The sequence below is a fragment of the Pieris brassicae genome, chromosome 11 (genome assembly GCF_905147105.1).
Source record: "Pieris brassicae chromosome 11, ilPieBrab1.1, whole genome shotgun sequence".
NCBI classification, from domain to species: domain Eukaryota; kingdom Metazoa; phylum Arthropoda; class Insecta; order Lepidoptera; family Pieridae; genus Pieris; species Pieris brassicae.
In genome coordinates, this window is record NC_059675.1 from 8,679,862 (window position 1) to 8,694,405 (window position 14,544).

The 14,544-nt window shown below is 31.0% G+C and overlaps 2 protein-coding genes across 5 annotated transcripts in view; one reads left to right on the forward strand and one right to left on the reverse strand.

The window, feature by feature from the left end:
- The window catches only part of LOC123716729 (solute carrier family 12 member 4), a 165,126-nt gene that overhangs the window by 82,311 nt on the left and 68,271 nt on the right, over positions 1–14,544 (reverse strand). The gene's annotated exons all lie outside the window — the stretch shown is intronic.
- Positions 7,562–14,466, forward strand: LOC123716732 (monocarboxylate transporter 12-like). The gene is made up of 11 exons (XM_045672612.1): positions 7,562–7,984; positions 8,948–9,074; positions 9,811–9,953; positions 10,208–10,310; positions 10,920–11,093; positions 11,772–11,880; positions 12,079–12,226; positions 12,602–12,749; positions 13,175–13,266; positions 13,654–13,753; positions 14,238–14,466. Exons 1-11 carry the CDS (start codon positions 7,883–7,885, stop codon positions 14,390–14,392), a joined length of 1,401 nt encoding a protein of 466 aa, XP_045528568.1. The 5' UTR covers positions 7,562–7,882; the 3' UTR covers positions 14,393–14,466.

Consider the following 14,544-nt stretch of genomic DNA (forward strand, 5'->3'; position numbering starts at 1 on the left):
GGGTGGAATACAATTAAATAAAGGTGTACCGGTTAGTTCTAGCGGCAGTTTACATAAACTAAATGGATGTATGACGCATAGAAATGGCAAATATTATTTACCTTAAGTAATTTTATACCTACAATAAGCAGCTTAGCATTTCGTAAAACATATATTAAGGCTCTATATAAGTAGATATATCACATACCTATGTCTAAAGTTGTTTTTTCGTTGTGTACTTTCTGTGACCTCACTAGTGTCTAAGTCATAAGGTCATAATACGACTGATGTTTGGGAAATTCTTACCTATAAAATAATAAAAAAATGTTGGTATCGTAATCGGAAAATTGTTTGCGCCTGTTCCCTTTTTATATGCAAATAGTGCATATAAAAAACAGCCACCTAAACCTCGATTATATTCGTTGTTTGTCTTACGATCTAATTGCCGTAGAACTATGATCACTGAGACAAGTGCAGAAATGTGTTTGCGCTATTGGGCTACGAGAACTCATAGATTCTTAAACACAAATAAATTTAACCATAATAATACTGAGCTTAGTTTAGTTCAAGTGTTTGAATTTTGTTCATCATTTAAGCATCTACATCAAATTAAGTTTTAATCATAATTGACTATAACTTGAATTGAATAATCATTAAGTATTTGTTTCTAATACTACTTTTATAAAATGCATTTATTGCCTGCCGTTAATATAACTATATAAGTTTCTTAATCGTTTTATTAAATGCCAAATTTTATTATTTATCTCTTTCTGTCTATAAAAATCACACAAAAACTAACATTAGTTATAAAATATATTTTTTTGCTTATAATAAAATATTCCTTTCGCTTATATTTGTTATAAAAACAAGGTTATGACATTCAATTTAAATTTACATCATTAAATTTCCATAAATTATAACTGGAATTTATTTTGCTCCTGACAAAATAGTAAGCGCAGGTGATGCTATTTTATAATACTTGTCTTTATTAATGTAATAAGAACGGCTTTGTTAAAAGTTATACTAATTATAAATATAGCAGTGTTCGTTTAGGAAATTTTTATTTTATGAATGCAATTTTAATTTAATTCATGTTTAAGAGATTTTCAGTCTTGGCTAGTGGCTTTAGCGTGCGACTCTAATACCCGAGTCCCATGGTTATTATCACCAATCGACTGTATGTCTATATAAACACTTAATATTCGCTCACATTGTAAATAAAAACATCGTGAGAAAACTAGGATGCTTTAGACCCAAAAAGTTGACAGCATGTGTCTGGCACAGAAGGCTAATCACCAACTTCCCCATTAGAAAAAAACAACAGATTGTGTTGATTAGACTAAGACTAAAACTCGTTTATTTTTTGTGACTTTGGGTTTATAAATTATCCAAACGAGTCGTTTTAAAAATCTAGATGAAGGGTGCAAAATTATACAACCTAGTAAGAATTTTATATTCTAGATTAAAAATCTAACTGTTTTTCTGTATATACTTAGTACTTGATATATTTTGCACATTCATCGAATTTTAGTTAACATAAAATATAATATATATGTTATTTTGGTAGCTACAGGCCTGCTAAACGATAATTTAATAAAGTAGTTAGCTAAAACTTTACAAACGAACGATTACAAACAGACAAAATCTTTGCGTTTGTGTTAGGATTTGACTTGTAGATGCTTTTCACGCAATTTTAAGATACACTCAAATAGACAAATGATAAAAAGATTACATTTTGAATGATATAATAATGAAAATATCAGGCGTACGTATTAAATAAAAGTAGTAGATTTTTTTACTTTAGTAAAATTTTGCCATGGCCAAAGTGAAAACTTATGAATTGGTCGCCCCGGATGGAGGTTATGGTTATATTATTTTAACATGTGTTTTTGTAAATTTGGTAAGTATTATAAAATTTACACCCGTAATACTATATGGCAATTAATAATATTAAGTTTATGGTTTATCCATATCATGAAGCTGCTCACAAATAAATCGATATTATTTCATTCCAGTCAATGTTTAGTGCGTATGTAAATTGCTATGGAATTATATACAAGGACTTTTTTAGTGAATTAGGAATGGATTCCACAAATATTACATCATTGAATGGAATAAATTCAATGAGTTCAGCAATAGGAAGTAAGTGCGATGTTTATTTTTATTTGAGGTAATAAATACCGGTAGGTAGGTAGGTTACAGTTGTTTTTTTAAATAAACAAAGTTCATTAATCTTAAAAGAAATTGGTATAGAAAGGGTATTTCTTTTCAAAATTATTTTTGTTTTAGGTTTAATGACCTCATTTTTTCTGAAGAGGCTATCGAAACGGAAAATGGCCCTAATTGGAGCTACTCTGTGGAATTCAGGACTGTTTTGTACAGTTTTTGCTCAATCTAAAATAATTTTGTTTATATTTCAAGGCGTTGTACAGGTATACCTAGTAACAGGATTTTTTACTAAAAAGTCTTATATACTTAAAACAACAAACGACATCTCTATTTCAGAATCTTGGGCAGGGCATAATATTCAACATTTCAAGCACGGCTCTTAATGATTACTTTGTTAAAAAACGAAGTCTAGCAGTTAGTGTTTCACAAACATTATTAGGTAATTTTGTTTTATTTATCAGTATATATATTTCTTTATTTTTTTGGAGGGGTTATTGCCATTTCTTGCGAATTGGTAGTAAAAGTTGGAATTATTTTAACTTCTTTTCTGACATTCATAAGTGTACTTGTTTACCTATATGAATAAAGTTATTTTGAGTTTGAGTTTATGTAGAACCAGTTGTATTAATTTATATGCCAGTATGTGTCCACTAAAACCCATCTACTATGCGTATGTGTATACCGTATATACTATTCTAAAACGACATCTTTATCGTCTTTAATTGTTTTTTTATAGCGTTAAAGGTTTGGTCAGAGGATTGGCTACATCCTACTTGATGGAAGGTAAGATACAGGCTAAGGTAGTAAGTTACGCTGGCCTATATATATATATCCTTTCGCTATTACGGGCTACTCACAATGTTTGACCATACAGGCATATCTGAATATAATGGGTTTCGTTCCCACACAGGATTGAGAGTAGCGCACGGATTTCGCACTAAGCTTGTACTGCTTTTAAGTATTTAGGATTTAGGATAAACATTTTACACACAATATAGATTCAATAAACTTAAAATTGTCTACTGTTTTCCAGCGGTTCTATGTCTCGTGGCGCCTCAATTCTTTAAATGGTCCATAAATGTCTTCGGACATAGGAACAGTTTAATATGGCTTTCCGCTTTATCTATGCATATGTTCATTGCTGCAACTCTTATGCAACCAGTATCGTGGCATATGAAAAAGATTGAGATCTCACCAAAAGAGCAAGGTATACTATATTCTATATAGAATGTTTATTTTGTTACTTGAGAAGTTTGGGTCTTCTCACAAAGCTAACGTCTACTATAGCTAATAACTAAAGTGCTAATTTATATATGAGACAGTCTGCATTGTACACAAAAATTTACTTTTAAACAATATACATGTTTATTTACGAAAAAATATGTTCACTCAGAATTAAAAATACTGTTAAATGAGAATAATGCGCTCACTGACAGAACCAGTATTGATGTAGATAGACTACAAAATATCACAGAAGTTAGCAAACAAAAAAAGATTGGGTGAGTTTATTTAATTTATGTTGTCTACTGCAAATAATGTAATGTATATTAAAATAAATAATCCTTTTATATACATACTTGTCGACTTTTGCATTTTAATTCTCATAATGATATGACTAAATTAACGGGTGACGTAATAAATTTCCTTAAATAAATAAAACCACATACACAATGTACTTACTTAATAAAAGCTAATTCACTACCCCGTCATCAAGTTGTAAGAGAATAAAAGATATAAGGAACAACTGATTAGGTGATTAGATCATCGTCCCAAAAATACTTCTAAATATGTGGACTAATTTGGATGTATGTTTTTAAACAATTTTCAGTTAATTGTCACTATTACAAGCAAGTAATCAATAACATATTTTTTCAGGGGCTTTTTGAATGAATTGATAGATTTTAGTCTTATCAAAAATTTCTTGCTATCAATAGAATTTGGAGGTGCCACATTAGTAATGACTATAGAATTTATATTTTTGATGATTCTTCCACAAGCCCTTCAATCGTGTGAGTTTAACTGGAGTGAGGTAGGAGTTTGGTATTTTTCTAGATATAGCATAAGAACTTTTAAAAATCCAGAAATTATAAGCCATTAATTTATAGTATTATTTTAAATTTGGGCACTGGGTATGTGTATGTTAAATTAAAAAATCATGTACAACGAGTGTCCAGACCGCTCCCAAAAATGAGGATATATGTATTCAATTTCATACAAACACTACTGAATTTATTTTTTGTTAATTAATGTTTAGGAAATTACAAAACTTTTAAGTCCGCAATGTACATCATTCCCTTGCGGTAGGTAAAACTTATTTACTCGACAATAATCGTTTCAATCCTTGTACTTTGTAAGCGTACGTGAGTTCAAAGAATATTTGTGTGGTTCAGTGTGTTTAGTAATGTACTTTGAATTCAATATGATTGACGTTGTGGGAAAATTATCATCAAATAGTACTTGAGATACGCTCAGCGTTTCTAGCTTCAATAAGAAAAATTCATAATGTAAAAACACATCTTACAGGACGATACAGCGATGGCGTTTACTTTAGTCGCTGTAGGTGATTTATCCATGAGAATTCTTATGATAGTGTTTAATAAATTGATGAATAAATGGGGGTGTCGTTCGATTTACGTGTTTGGAATTATGCTTGCATTTATAACGAGAATAGGTAAGCTTATAGATTTGTACTATAAACCACAATTTGTTACTTAGTGTTTTGTCCCGTGTATTTATTAGCATTGTGGCACAAGATTAACAAAGCTAAAACATTGACTAATTGACTTTTTAGTTAATAAAATCATTACATTTTGGATAGATTTAGAGAAATAACACACACTATCACAAAAAGTTAATAATAATTTTAAAAAAACATTTTTCAGCTCATACATGTCCCGTATGCATTTTTATCTGTTTATTATGATTTCCTGTGTATAACTTGTAAAATGTCATGGCAGCCGCTCTTTACGTCACGTAAAAGTAAATGCCATATTTAAGCAAATCAAGAAGTTTAAATGACCTACAATTACTTATTCTTTTACATATTGTTGTTGATTAATACTTTATTCACAACACTTATTTATTTTTATTCTAGTTCTGTCATTTTAGCAAAAGTTATATATATTGTTTATGATAAATATTGCCAATCGCAGTATTACATACCTTGCTGAATATCTTACTAATTGCAACTTTTAACCTTAAGTAGTTGGTTTAGCCTTAAGTAACCGTTAGCGTAAGTTTGTCGTAAATTGGGAAATTGTACACATAAATTGTACAAGTAAAATAAAACTTTTAATTTTCTGTAATTTTCAGGTATTTTAACATCCAGCAGCCAGATTTTAATCTATGTTTTTTTGACATTGATGGGAATGTCAAGATGCATTATTTTAGTTGTGATAATTCTAGTTATTTCGGAAGCTGTAAAGGAAGATGAGTTCTCAGCAGCCATCGGAATCTTTATGACTGCCATAGGAATTCTTAATCTAACGATCGGACCATTATTAGGTAGGTATATTAAATATCTAAGTTAAAGTGTGTACTTGTAGTCATATAATATCGAGGTTACTACTGAAATGGTATTTCCAGTAATCGACATTTCCTCCACGTTTTTTAAACAGCCAATATTTAGATTTCCATGAATTTTTCCGGTTTTGGTTTCGATCCATATAGCGTGTATTATCCGTAACACTCCTAGTTTTTTGTATTCTTCGCTACCGCATTTAATAATTATACCAGTATTAATAATTATATCTGTATTCTAAAATGTAAATTCAATTGAAATCTTATCTAAAGATTTGTCAATTATTTTATTAATGTATAAGTAAAAAGTCAGTGATTGTGATGCGTTTTGGAAAAATAACGTATTAACGCTTACATTAAGCTATGTACAAGTTAAGAGGTTAAATAGCGCCCTATCGCTAATAATTTTACCTAACTTAGTCCGAACGTTTTGCATGCATATGACTCTTTGTATGTTCAATACGGCCTGTAGGTATATACTAAGCAGCTTCACAAAACATTTATTTGGTGCACTTTTTTTACAGGTGCTATCAGAGATTATACAGACAGCTACATAATAACATTTTACTTGATGACAGCAATCATGGGCTCTGTAGGCGTTTTATGGATATTGAAGAATATATGTGTTAAGAAACGAAAACGTTTACAGTAAAATAAATAATAACATTATTCTTAGTTAATTGATGTAGTTAACTAATTGAATGTAACCAAAGATATTTTATTAATTATTTTAATTCAATTGCAATGCTTTGAAATATTTATTTTGTAGAAAGTAATTCAAATTGAATTGAGTAGACATTTCAAATAGTTTTGTAATATAATTTCTCAAATGAATAATGCACTGTGATGCCGTCAGAGAGTTTAAGCGTCACCGCCAAAGTTCAATAGGGAATCACAACATACTTTTGGTATAATTTACAATATTTAGTAAATGTTTCAGTTACAGTAAACTTTACATACAACTTGTATACAACACTAATGTTTTACGAATGATGTGTCTTTTTGTTACTATCGCTCACACTTTTTCTAAACCAACATGTATTATTGCTATGCATAACGTATTTGACCTCACGTATTGTTATACTAAAATGACAAGAAGAACAATTACTAAAAGTTAGAGAAAGATAACCACAGGTGTAGTTTTTGTACAGTTTGATAAGAAAACACTTTCCAAATACTGCGAAAAAATATTGACTATTAACAATAATCTCCACGTATCAAAGGTGAATTTTTCAATAAAAACGTTTACAAATTTAAAAATTGATAATAAGTCAATCAATTTTTAATTTTATAAAATGGAACTATCTTTTAAAATATAACTAATGCATTTCTAATAGACGATTGACGACTGTGATTTATTATAATAGTTTTTAATTCAATATATTTGTTTGTGGGAAAAAATCATCAAGTTTATATTTTTGAAATCGAATTATTACTATAAATAAATAAGTAGTATATTACGCTATTATATTGACTGAGCATATTTGGTCCACCACCTTCTACTACTACCCAGCCATGCAGGGAATTAAATCCTTCATTTATAGGTTACAATTTCGCAAGTATGCGTTAGAGCTTCACGGCCCGATATTACGATTTACCCTCTCTATTTTTAGACTTCCATGCAGGACTTAACTAACTTGTACACAACGCAGTTACATGACCTTACTTGAGTTTCTCTACAAATACAATACACATTTTTTTATCTTGAACAATTATTATGATGATTTTTTATGGGACAGGAGGCAATCAAGTTCATAGAGTTAAGATGCTTACCGGCGTCCACGGATACCAGCATCACTGGGAGGCGTGCAAGTGTGTTACCAGCCATTAAGTGGTACGATCTCTTTAATATATAATCAATACTTAAATTTCCTTTTGCACCTGAGGAAATCGTCAGAATTACTTTAATCAGGCTGGGAAAATTACATAGATAATTTTGCGCGTTTATTTAGTGAAATTTGATTCGCTCATCGCTGAATTTTCAATTCATAACGGGAAACCTTTGGCCTAAATTGTCCTAATTGTTGAGACCGTTTTACTTGATCGCAATGTAGCTACTATAAAAAGCCATATATGATTCCCATTACGTCATATATAAAATGAGACCTAATTCAAAGAGACTACAATAATCTCATGTAATTATCTTAAATTAAACATATTATTGACACGAGATAAAACGAGACATCATCTGACATCATTTACTGTGGATTGTTCAATGGCAATGTGTTCTACAGAGAGAATAAATAAAAATTATAAATTGGTGCCCCCCGATGGAGGATGGGGGTATATGATTTGTGTGGGCGTCATAATTAACTTGGTAAGTTATTTTGTGTTGCAAACGTTAAGATCTATTGTTAGCTAGAAGACTCATGAAGACCCAGCTCAAATTTGATTTTAACAGATTATTTTGAGTATGTTTTTTCTTACGATATGATAAAGTAGTTGAAGTCCACGACTACAGAGATTGGTTTGCTCAAAGCTGCAGATGTTATTCCCATACTCACACAATTTAATCAAATGATGATAATAATAATAAACCAGTGGCGCTACAATCATATATGGGTCTTGGCTTCAGATTGCATTAACTTCTACGATCACATTTGTTTTTATAGGTGTCAGACACGGCCTTGTTTGTCTTTCAGACATACCTGTTTTTCGCGACGATATATTTCTTATAGGAAAACGTACAAATTGCGCACATATAAAGAAAATTCCATTGGTGCATACTGAAAAGCCTATAGAACGGACGATCTCAGTGATGAGTCGCATGTTTAAGCCACTTAGACCATACTGCTCTTTAAATGATCAAAAGTACTGATTAATGGCTACTCCAGATTAGAAAACAATAAGTAAATATTGTAAAAATCCAGAGAAGGAAATACCAATTTCGCGGAAATAGAATGCGTTTCCGTTGTAAAATAAAAATCTTTATTATTATTATGAGTAATTGTCCAAACTGTTATCCATTAACGTAACGTGAGTCTCTCGCTGAAGACAATTTCTGAAAAGCACTCGAAATCTCGAGTTTTGTAATTAACGCAAGATATCGCGTTTTTATCGTAATATAGACAATATAACTAATGCATTGCTACTAAGCTGGAAGATTAATATATTACCATTTTTAGTACAGGTGTTGAATATATTAACAAGCTGTAATTAAAAATGTTTATTCGTCCAAAATAACTCTTCCAGTCGAAATATTTTGCAAACGTTAAATACAGCATACAATGGGAAACCACAATTAAAACATTGTTTAAGTTTATTCTTTCGAATTTTCCAGGTCGTTTTAAGGGGTTTTACGAACTCTCATGGTGCCGTTTTCAAAGAGAGATTCTTAGAGCTTGATATGAGTACAACAAGCGTTTCCGTTCTAAATTGCCTCGGTACTCTGTGTATTTCAGTTTCAGGTAACGTAATAAAAAAGCAAATAAGGTAAAATAACATTTTGTACTCAGACTTTACTGTGTTGATATATACAATTGTGTAAGTACACATACACAATGGTGTCTGTTATAATTGTGAAGTGAATTTTGGGAATCTGGAGGAATGGTGCTCCGAGAAGGAAGGATGTCTATAGTTTAGAAATTGGCCATTCCTCAAGTGAGCACATTAAGCGGTCGGTCATACGTCATCTTTCTTTGTCTGCGCACATATCCACTTAAGCATTTAGACATATTTATTATTTTTATATGTTCATTTTTTTAAATCCTAAAATAACTGAAAATAATGGCATTATTATTAAAATTCTAGCTATTCTATCATTTGACACAAAATAGCTTTTAAATTGGCCTTCAATTAATATTGATCTCTATGTAATACTACGAGTATAAATTACGATTAATATTTCCGCTGTTATGTTTAAATTTTCTAGCTAATTATGGGTTTTCTAGCTAAAAATGCGTTACAATTACGGGTACCCCGGGTTTCTGTAATTGTTTTATTTATTACTTTTACATGTAGAGAAACAAATGCAATTTTGTTCGACTCTAGTAAGTTTTTCATAATCATTGATCAGTTTTCGGTTAATTATAAATCTCATGTTAAATAAAACTTTAAAAAATATTATTTTCATTCTAAAATCTCCCAAGATGTTAATCATATTAATTGAAGATTATTTTTTAATATTTTGGATTTTTTATTTAGGATTTTCGACGGGTTTTCTCCTCAAATATACTTCAATAAGAACGCTTGGCTTGATAGCAGCGTTACTTTACAGCACGGGCTCATTTGCAAGCACTCTGTGTGAGACAGAAGTATTGTTCTTTATATTCCAAGGAATTTTACAGGTATCAAAAAACAATTCGTTATCTCAATACTGTTAATCGTGACCACTCGATTCGTATTTTTATAAATTTATTCTTATAAGTTGGTAGGCTGTTTACAAAACACTTATTGTTTCGCCGGAACTCGAACTCAGGCCCACTGGGTTGTACGGTAAGTATGTTATAGCACAGCTTGTACTGCTATATACGTACTTGACTTATTAATTTATATAAGCTAGACCATATAAAACATTATTCTTATTTTTTTATCTTTTCAGAATATCGCTCATGGAATGATGGTAAACCTATGTTTTACTATTATTAATCAATATTTTCGAAAAAAGAGATTATATGCTATGAGCATAGTTCAAACAGTACCAGGTATGATGATTGTTTCAAAACTTTAAAATAAAACCCGTGTTACGCAATTTTATATAATTTTATCAATATAATTTCAAATCAAATGTAAGCGAAAAAACACCATGGCGTGATGAAGTTTAAAGGCAAGATGAGTTATCGTAATAAAATGCTTTAATATTCCTCAGCTAAGCCAAAGATTCTAACGTCTTATGTAGTCTGTAATTGTCGTAGACAAAAATGTTTTGGAAAAGGAAATTTATGAGACTACGAGTATGCCCACTAGAGCGTCATCTTCCGACACCGTGGCATGGCATTCGTTGAACGCAATGAATTTTCGGCAAGGACATTTTGTCATTGCCCACGCAGTCGGTAAAACTGTGAGATTTTCTTGCAACATAACATTTCGCGTAACATCCGCATGTGATATGCAGATTCAACGGTCACAAAAACCGTTACAGAATGATACAATGTTGAAACGTTCCAGTTGGTATAATAGTCCAGATTATCCTCGTTTCCTTGCTTGTCACATTTATAAACACTCATGGTACGGGAGGATGTAGTATACACATCTATGTACTATTATATTTATATTAACAAAAAATTATGTAAAAAGAAATTTTCTTTTTCCAGCCTTGGCTGTATTAGTAACACCGAAACTTGTGAAGTGGATTTTTGATCGCTATGGTAGCCATTGGACGTTGTTATTGTTATCGGCTGTCAGCTTAAACAATATACTTGCCGTTACAATAATGCAGCCGGTCTCTCTTAATATGAATAAAGTATTACCTGAAAATAAAGAAATTGGTATGTTATTTAAGTAAAACAAGTTTAGTGACGACTTAACTACACTAGAAAGTTTTGAGTAATAAGAAAGGCAACGAACGCACTCGCCTGACGTCTGACGCCAAATCCCGCTCGTTCGCAATTACTATTCCATGTTAAAACTCCCAGTAATATTGCTACGAGCGATTATAAAAATAAAATATAAGGATATTTTATTTTCTATCTTGCATTGATGTATGCACTCTTTATAGAAAAAAACGACATTGGAAGCATTAGATACTTGTACTATTTTCAACATGCCGGTAGTCAGTGACGCTTTCATAGCGTACTTGCACTTCTGTCACCTTTAGAGTAATGGTTCCACTAAAATATTCATTAATATGTACAGACAACCTAACTTCTAAAAATCATTCAATCTTTTCATCACAGTTACAGAATAATATATCCCCTTTTGCTAAATGACGTTCGTTTCTGAAATGATAAAATAATTTTATAACCTAATTATCATTACGTTATACATGCGCCAGCGCCACAAATTTTTAGGTCTGGGTTTTAGATTTGTGTATCTGTTCCGTGATCACTTGTTTTTATCAATTGGTAAGTAGGTGGCCAGCCTTCTGTGCCTGAAACACGTCGTCCACTATATGGGTCTAAGTCATAGTTGCCTCCGTTATACTTCATCTGGTTATTTATTTACAGAATCAAAAATACTCTTAAGGGACAAGAAATCCAATAATGCTAGTATATCTAGTAATCTTAGTAATGAAACAAATAATTTACATAGACATACATTAAATGCTCACAAAGGGTATGTTAATATATTTTATCTAATTATTTGTCCATATAATGTGTTGCTCTGCTAAATTTTAAGTTTAAAGTGTCAAACCAGCTTAAATCTTCATAAGTTGACGTCACTAACTTCTATGCTTCCTACTAGTGCATATTTTGTAATAGGAACATCATTTATTTCTACCGTCATGATTGGACTCTTTGTTCTTGCTTCTAGGAATATAATAACAAGATTCAAAGAAACGAAACTGTACAAAAACTTTATTTTGTCCAATGCTTGCCTCGGTTTATCAATATGTTTGTTCTCAGACGTCAAGTTCGTATCTTTGCTACCACAGGCTTTGTATTATATGGGCTGGAATGAAGTAAGTAGATAGTATTTTAATCTATGTGAATTTCCAAATTAGCAAAGCATGAGTCAGACAAACATTTGCATGTGCATTTCTCATAGAATTGGAATCAAACCAAGCCATCTAGGCCAAATGAGCCAAGACTTAAAGTCTTTTAAGTCGAATTTCATTGGATATTTTTTATAAAAAGAAAACATATTATATGTTTCACTATACGTTAAAGAATATTTGTTAATAGATGTATATTAACAATTTGGTCATACCAATGTACAACATACTAAGTGCTACTTAAAGAAGGGCCAAAAACATCTACTACAGAACTCGATTAATGCAATGCGTTAAGCGTACAATTACTATAAGGTTTATGGAGTAAATACAGTATGTTTACAGGCTTTGGTGGCACGAGCGCTAATGTTATTCGGACTGGGTAATTTGTTAACAAGAATGCTGTTCGTATATATTAGCAAATGGCTAACCAAATTGGGAACGCATGACATCTACGTTGTTGGTCTCCTTATTGCATGCCTTTCGCGATTAGGCGAGTTAAATTATCTAAATTAAATCCGTAGTAAACACGTTGTAAATGATCGTTGATACCTTAGGATATTTATAGTTTAAATCAGGTTTGATAATACGCTGTTAGAAGATTGATATCGCATGGGCCATTTGGCTTTAATAAATATCACAAGTGTAAAAGATTAGTAATATTATCGTCTACTCATTGGTTTAATTTGTTGAATAATTATTAATATGTTATTAACGAAGAATTATTACGACATTTTTACTTAACCACTTGCTTATTTGAAGAGACGTTTTATAGAAAACAAAGTTCATTTCTGTGTTTATTCAGTTAAAACAATTTAATAATACTCAATTAGTTAAAAATCAATTTCACATTCACTGACAGTTTCAGAATTGATGAATGGAAGCCTATTGATAATGGAACTATTATTAAATTTTTAGGAATGCTGTGGTCAGATAATAGAATTATAATGCAAAGTTTTCTCGTTATTGTGGGCCTCGCTCGAGCCATTATAGAGATTTTGCACCCGCTGGTTATTGCTGATTGACGATTGATTGATTGATTAGTAATATTATCGTCTACTCATTGGTTTAATTTGTTGAATAATTATTAATATGTTATTAACGAAGAATTATTACGACATTTTTACTTAACCACTTGCTTATTTGAAGAGACGTTTTATAGAAAACAAAGTTCATTTCTGTGTTTATTCAGTTAAAACAATTTAATAATACTCAATTAGTTAAAAATCAATTTCACATTCACTGACAGTTTCAGAATTGATGAATGGAAGCCTATTGATAATGGAACTATTATTAAATTTTTAGGAATGCTGTGGTCAGATAATAGAATTATAATGCAAAGTTTTCTCGTTATTGTGGGCCTCGCTCGAGCCATTATAGAGATTTTGCACCCGCTGGTTATTGCTGATTGCGTCTCAGCCGAGAATTTTTCCTATGCTTTGGGCGTATCTATGCTCGCATTTGGCCTGATTAGTGTAGTGTTTGGACCTATTATTAGTAAGTATAATTCTAACAGTGCAGGAGCATATTTGTAGGCTTAGCTTCGTAGCTAAGATCCTATGTACGCAATAAACACTTTGTCGAACGAGTTAGCTTGTATAGAAAAATATAATGAGTCGTTAAAATATTTCGACTAAAAGAACAGAAAGTCTAAAGAAAAATTATAATTAAACAATTGTGATGAATTTATGCCGAAATATTTCATAAAACGAAATCAATTTAATGATATACCTCAGTGACCCATTACGGGGCTACGGATCTCTGTATGCATTTGTGGAAGTAAAGTTTTGTACTGTCAATATTTCGGGAATGTATTTTATGTGAAATATATTGTACTGTTTAAAATGAATTACCATAAATTCGTCTCACATATTAATTTCTAAGATGACTTGGGTTAAATAACGAAATATGCATCAATAATATTTAACTGTGGATTAGCTTTTGTTAATGAACAGTGCCTTACATTTTATTTGTTTTTCAGCTGCTATAAGAGAGTTGACGGATAGCTATGCAACAGCATTTTACATTCTTACGTCATGTTTTGCTATTACTGTGATATTCTGGACAATCGAACTTGTTTATAAGAAGAACGTGCACAAAAGGAAACCAAAGAGATTCCTTCCAGATAAGTCATAAAAACACGTATGTTAAAAATACTTCTTGTATTTGTAAAGATTAAAAACGTCATAATAAATAGGTACAGAACTTTATTCGGCAGTGTTTTATTTAATCACAACAATATTTAAATAAATAAACGAAGGCCGTCATAGTTTATTATATAGTTCGAG

Coding starts and splice junctions, on each gene's coding strand:
- LOC123716732 (XM_045672612.1), top strand. CDS start 7,883: ATGGCAATGTGTTCTACAGAGAGAATAAATAAAAATTATAAATTGGTG. Junction 11,881..12,078: donor ACATTAAATGCTCACAAAGG/GTATGTTAATAT, acceptor TCTTGCTTCTAG/GAATATAATAACAAGATTCA. Junction 12,750..13,174: donor TGCATGCCTTTCGCGATTAG/GCGAGTTAAATT, acceptor TTAAATTTTTAG/GAATGCTGTGGTCAGATAAT.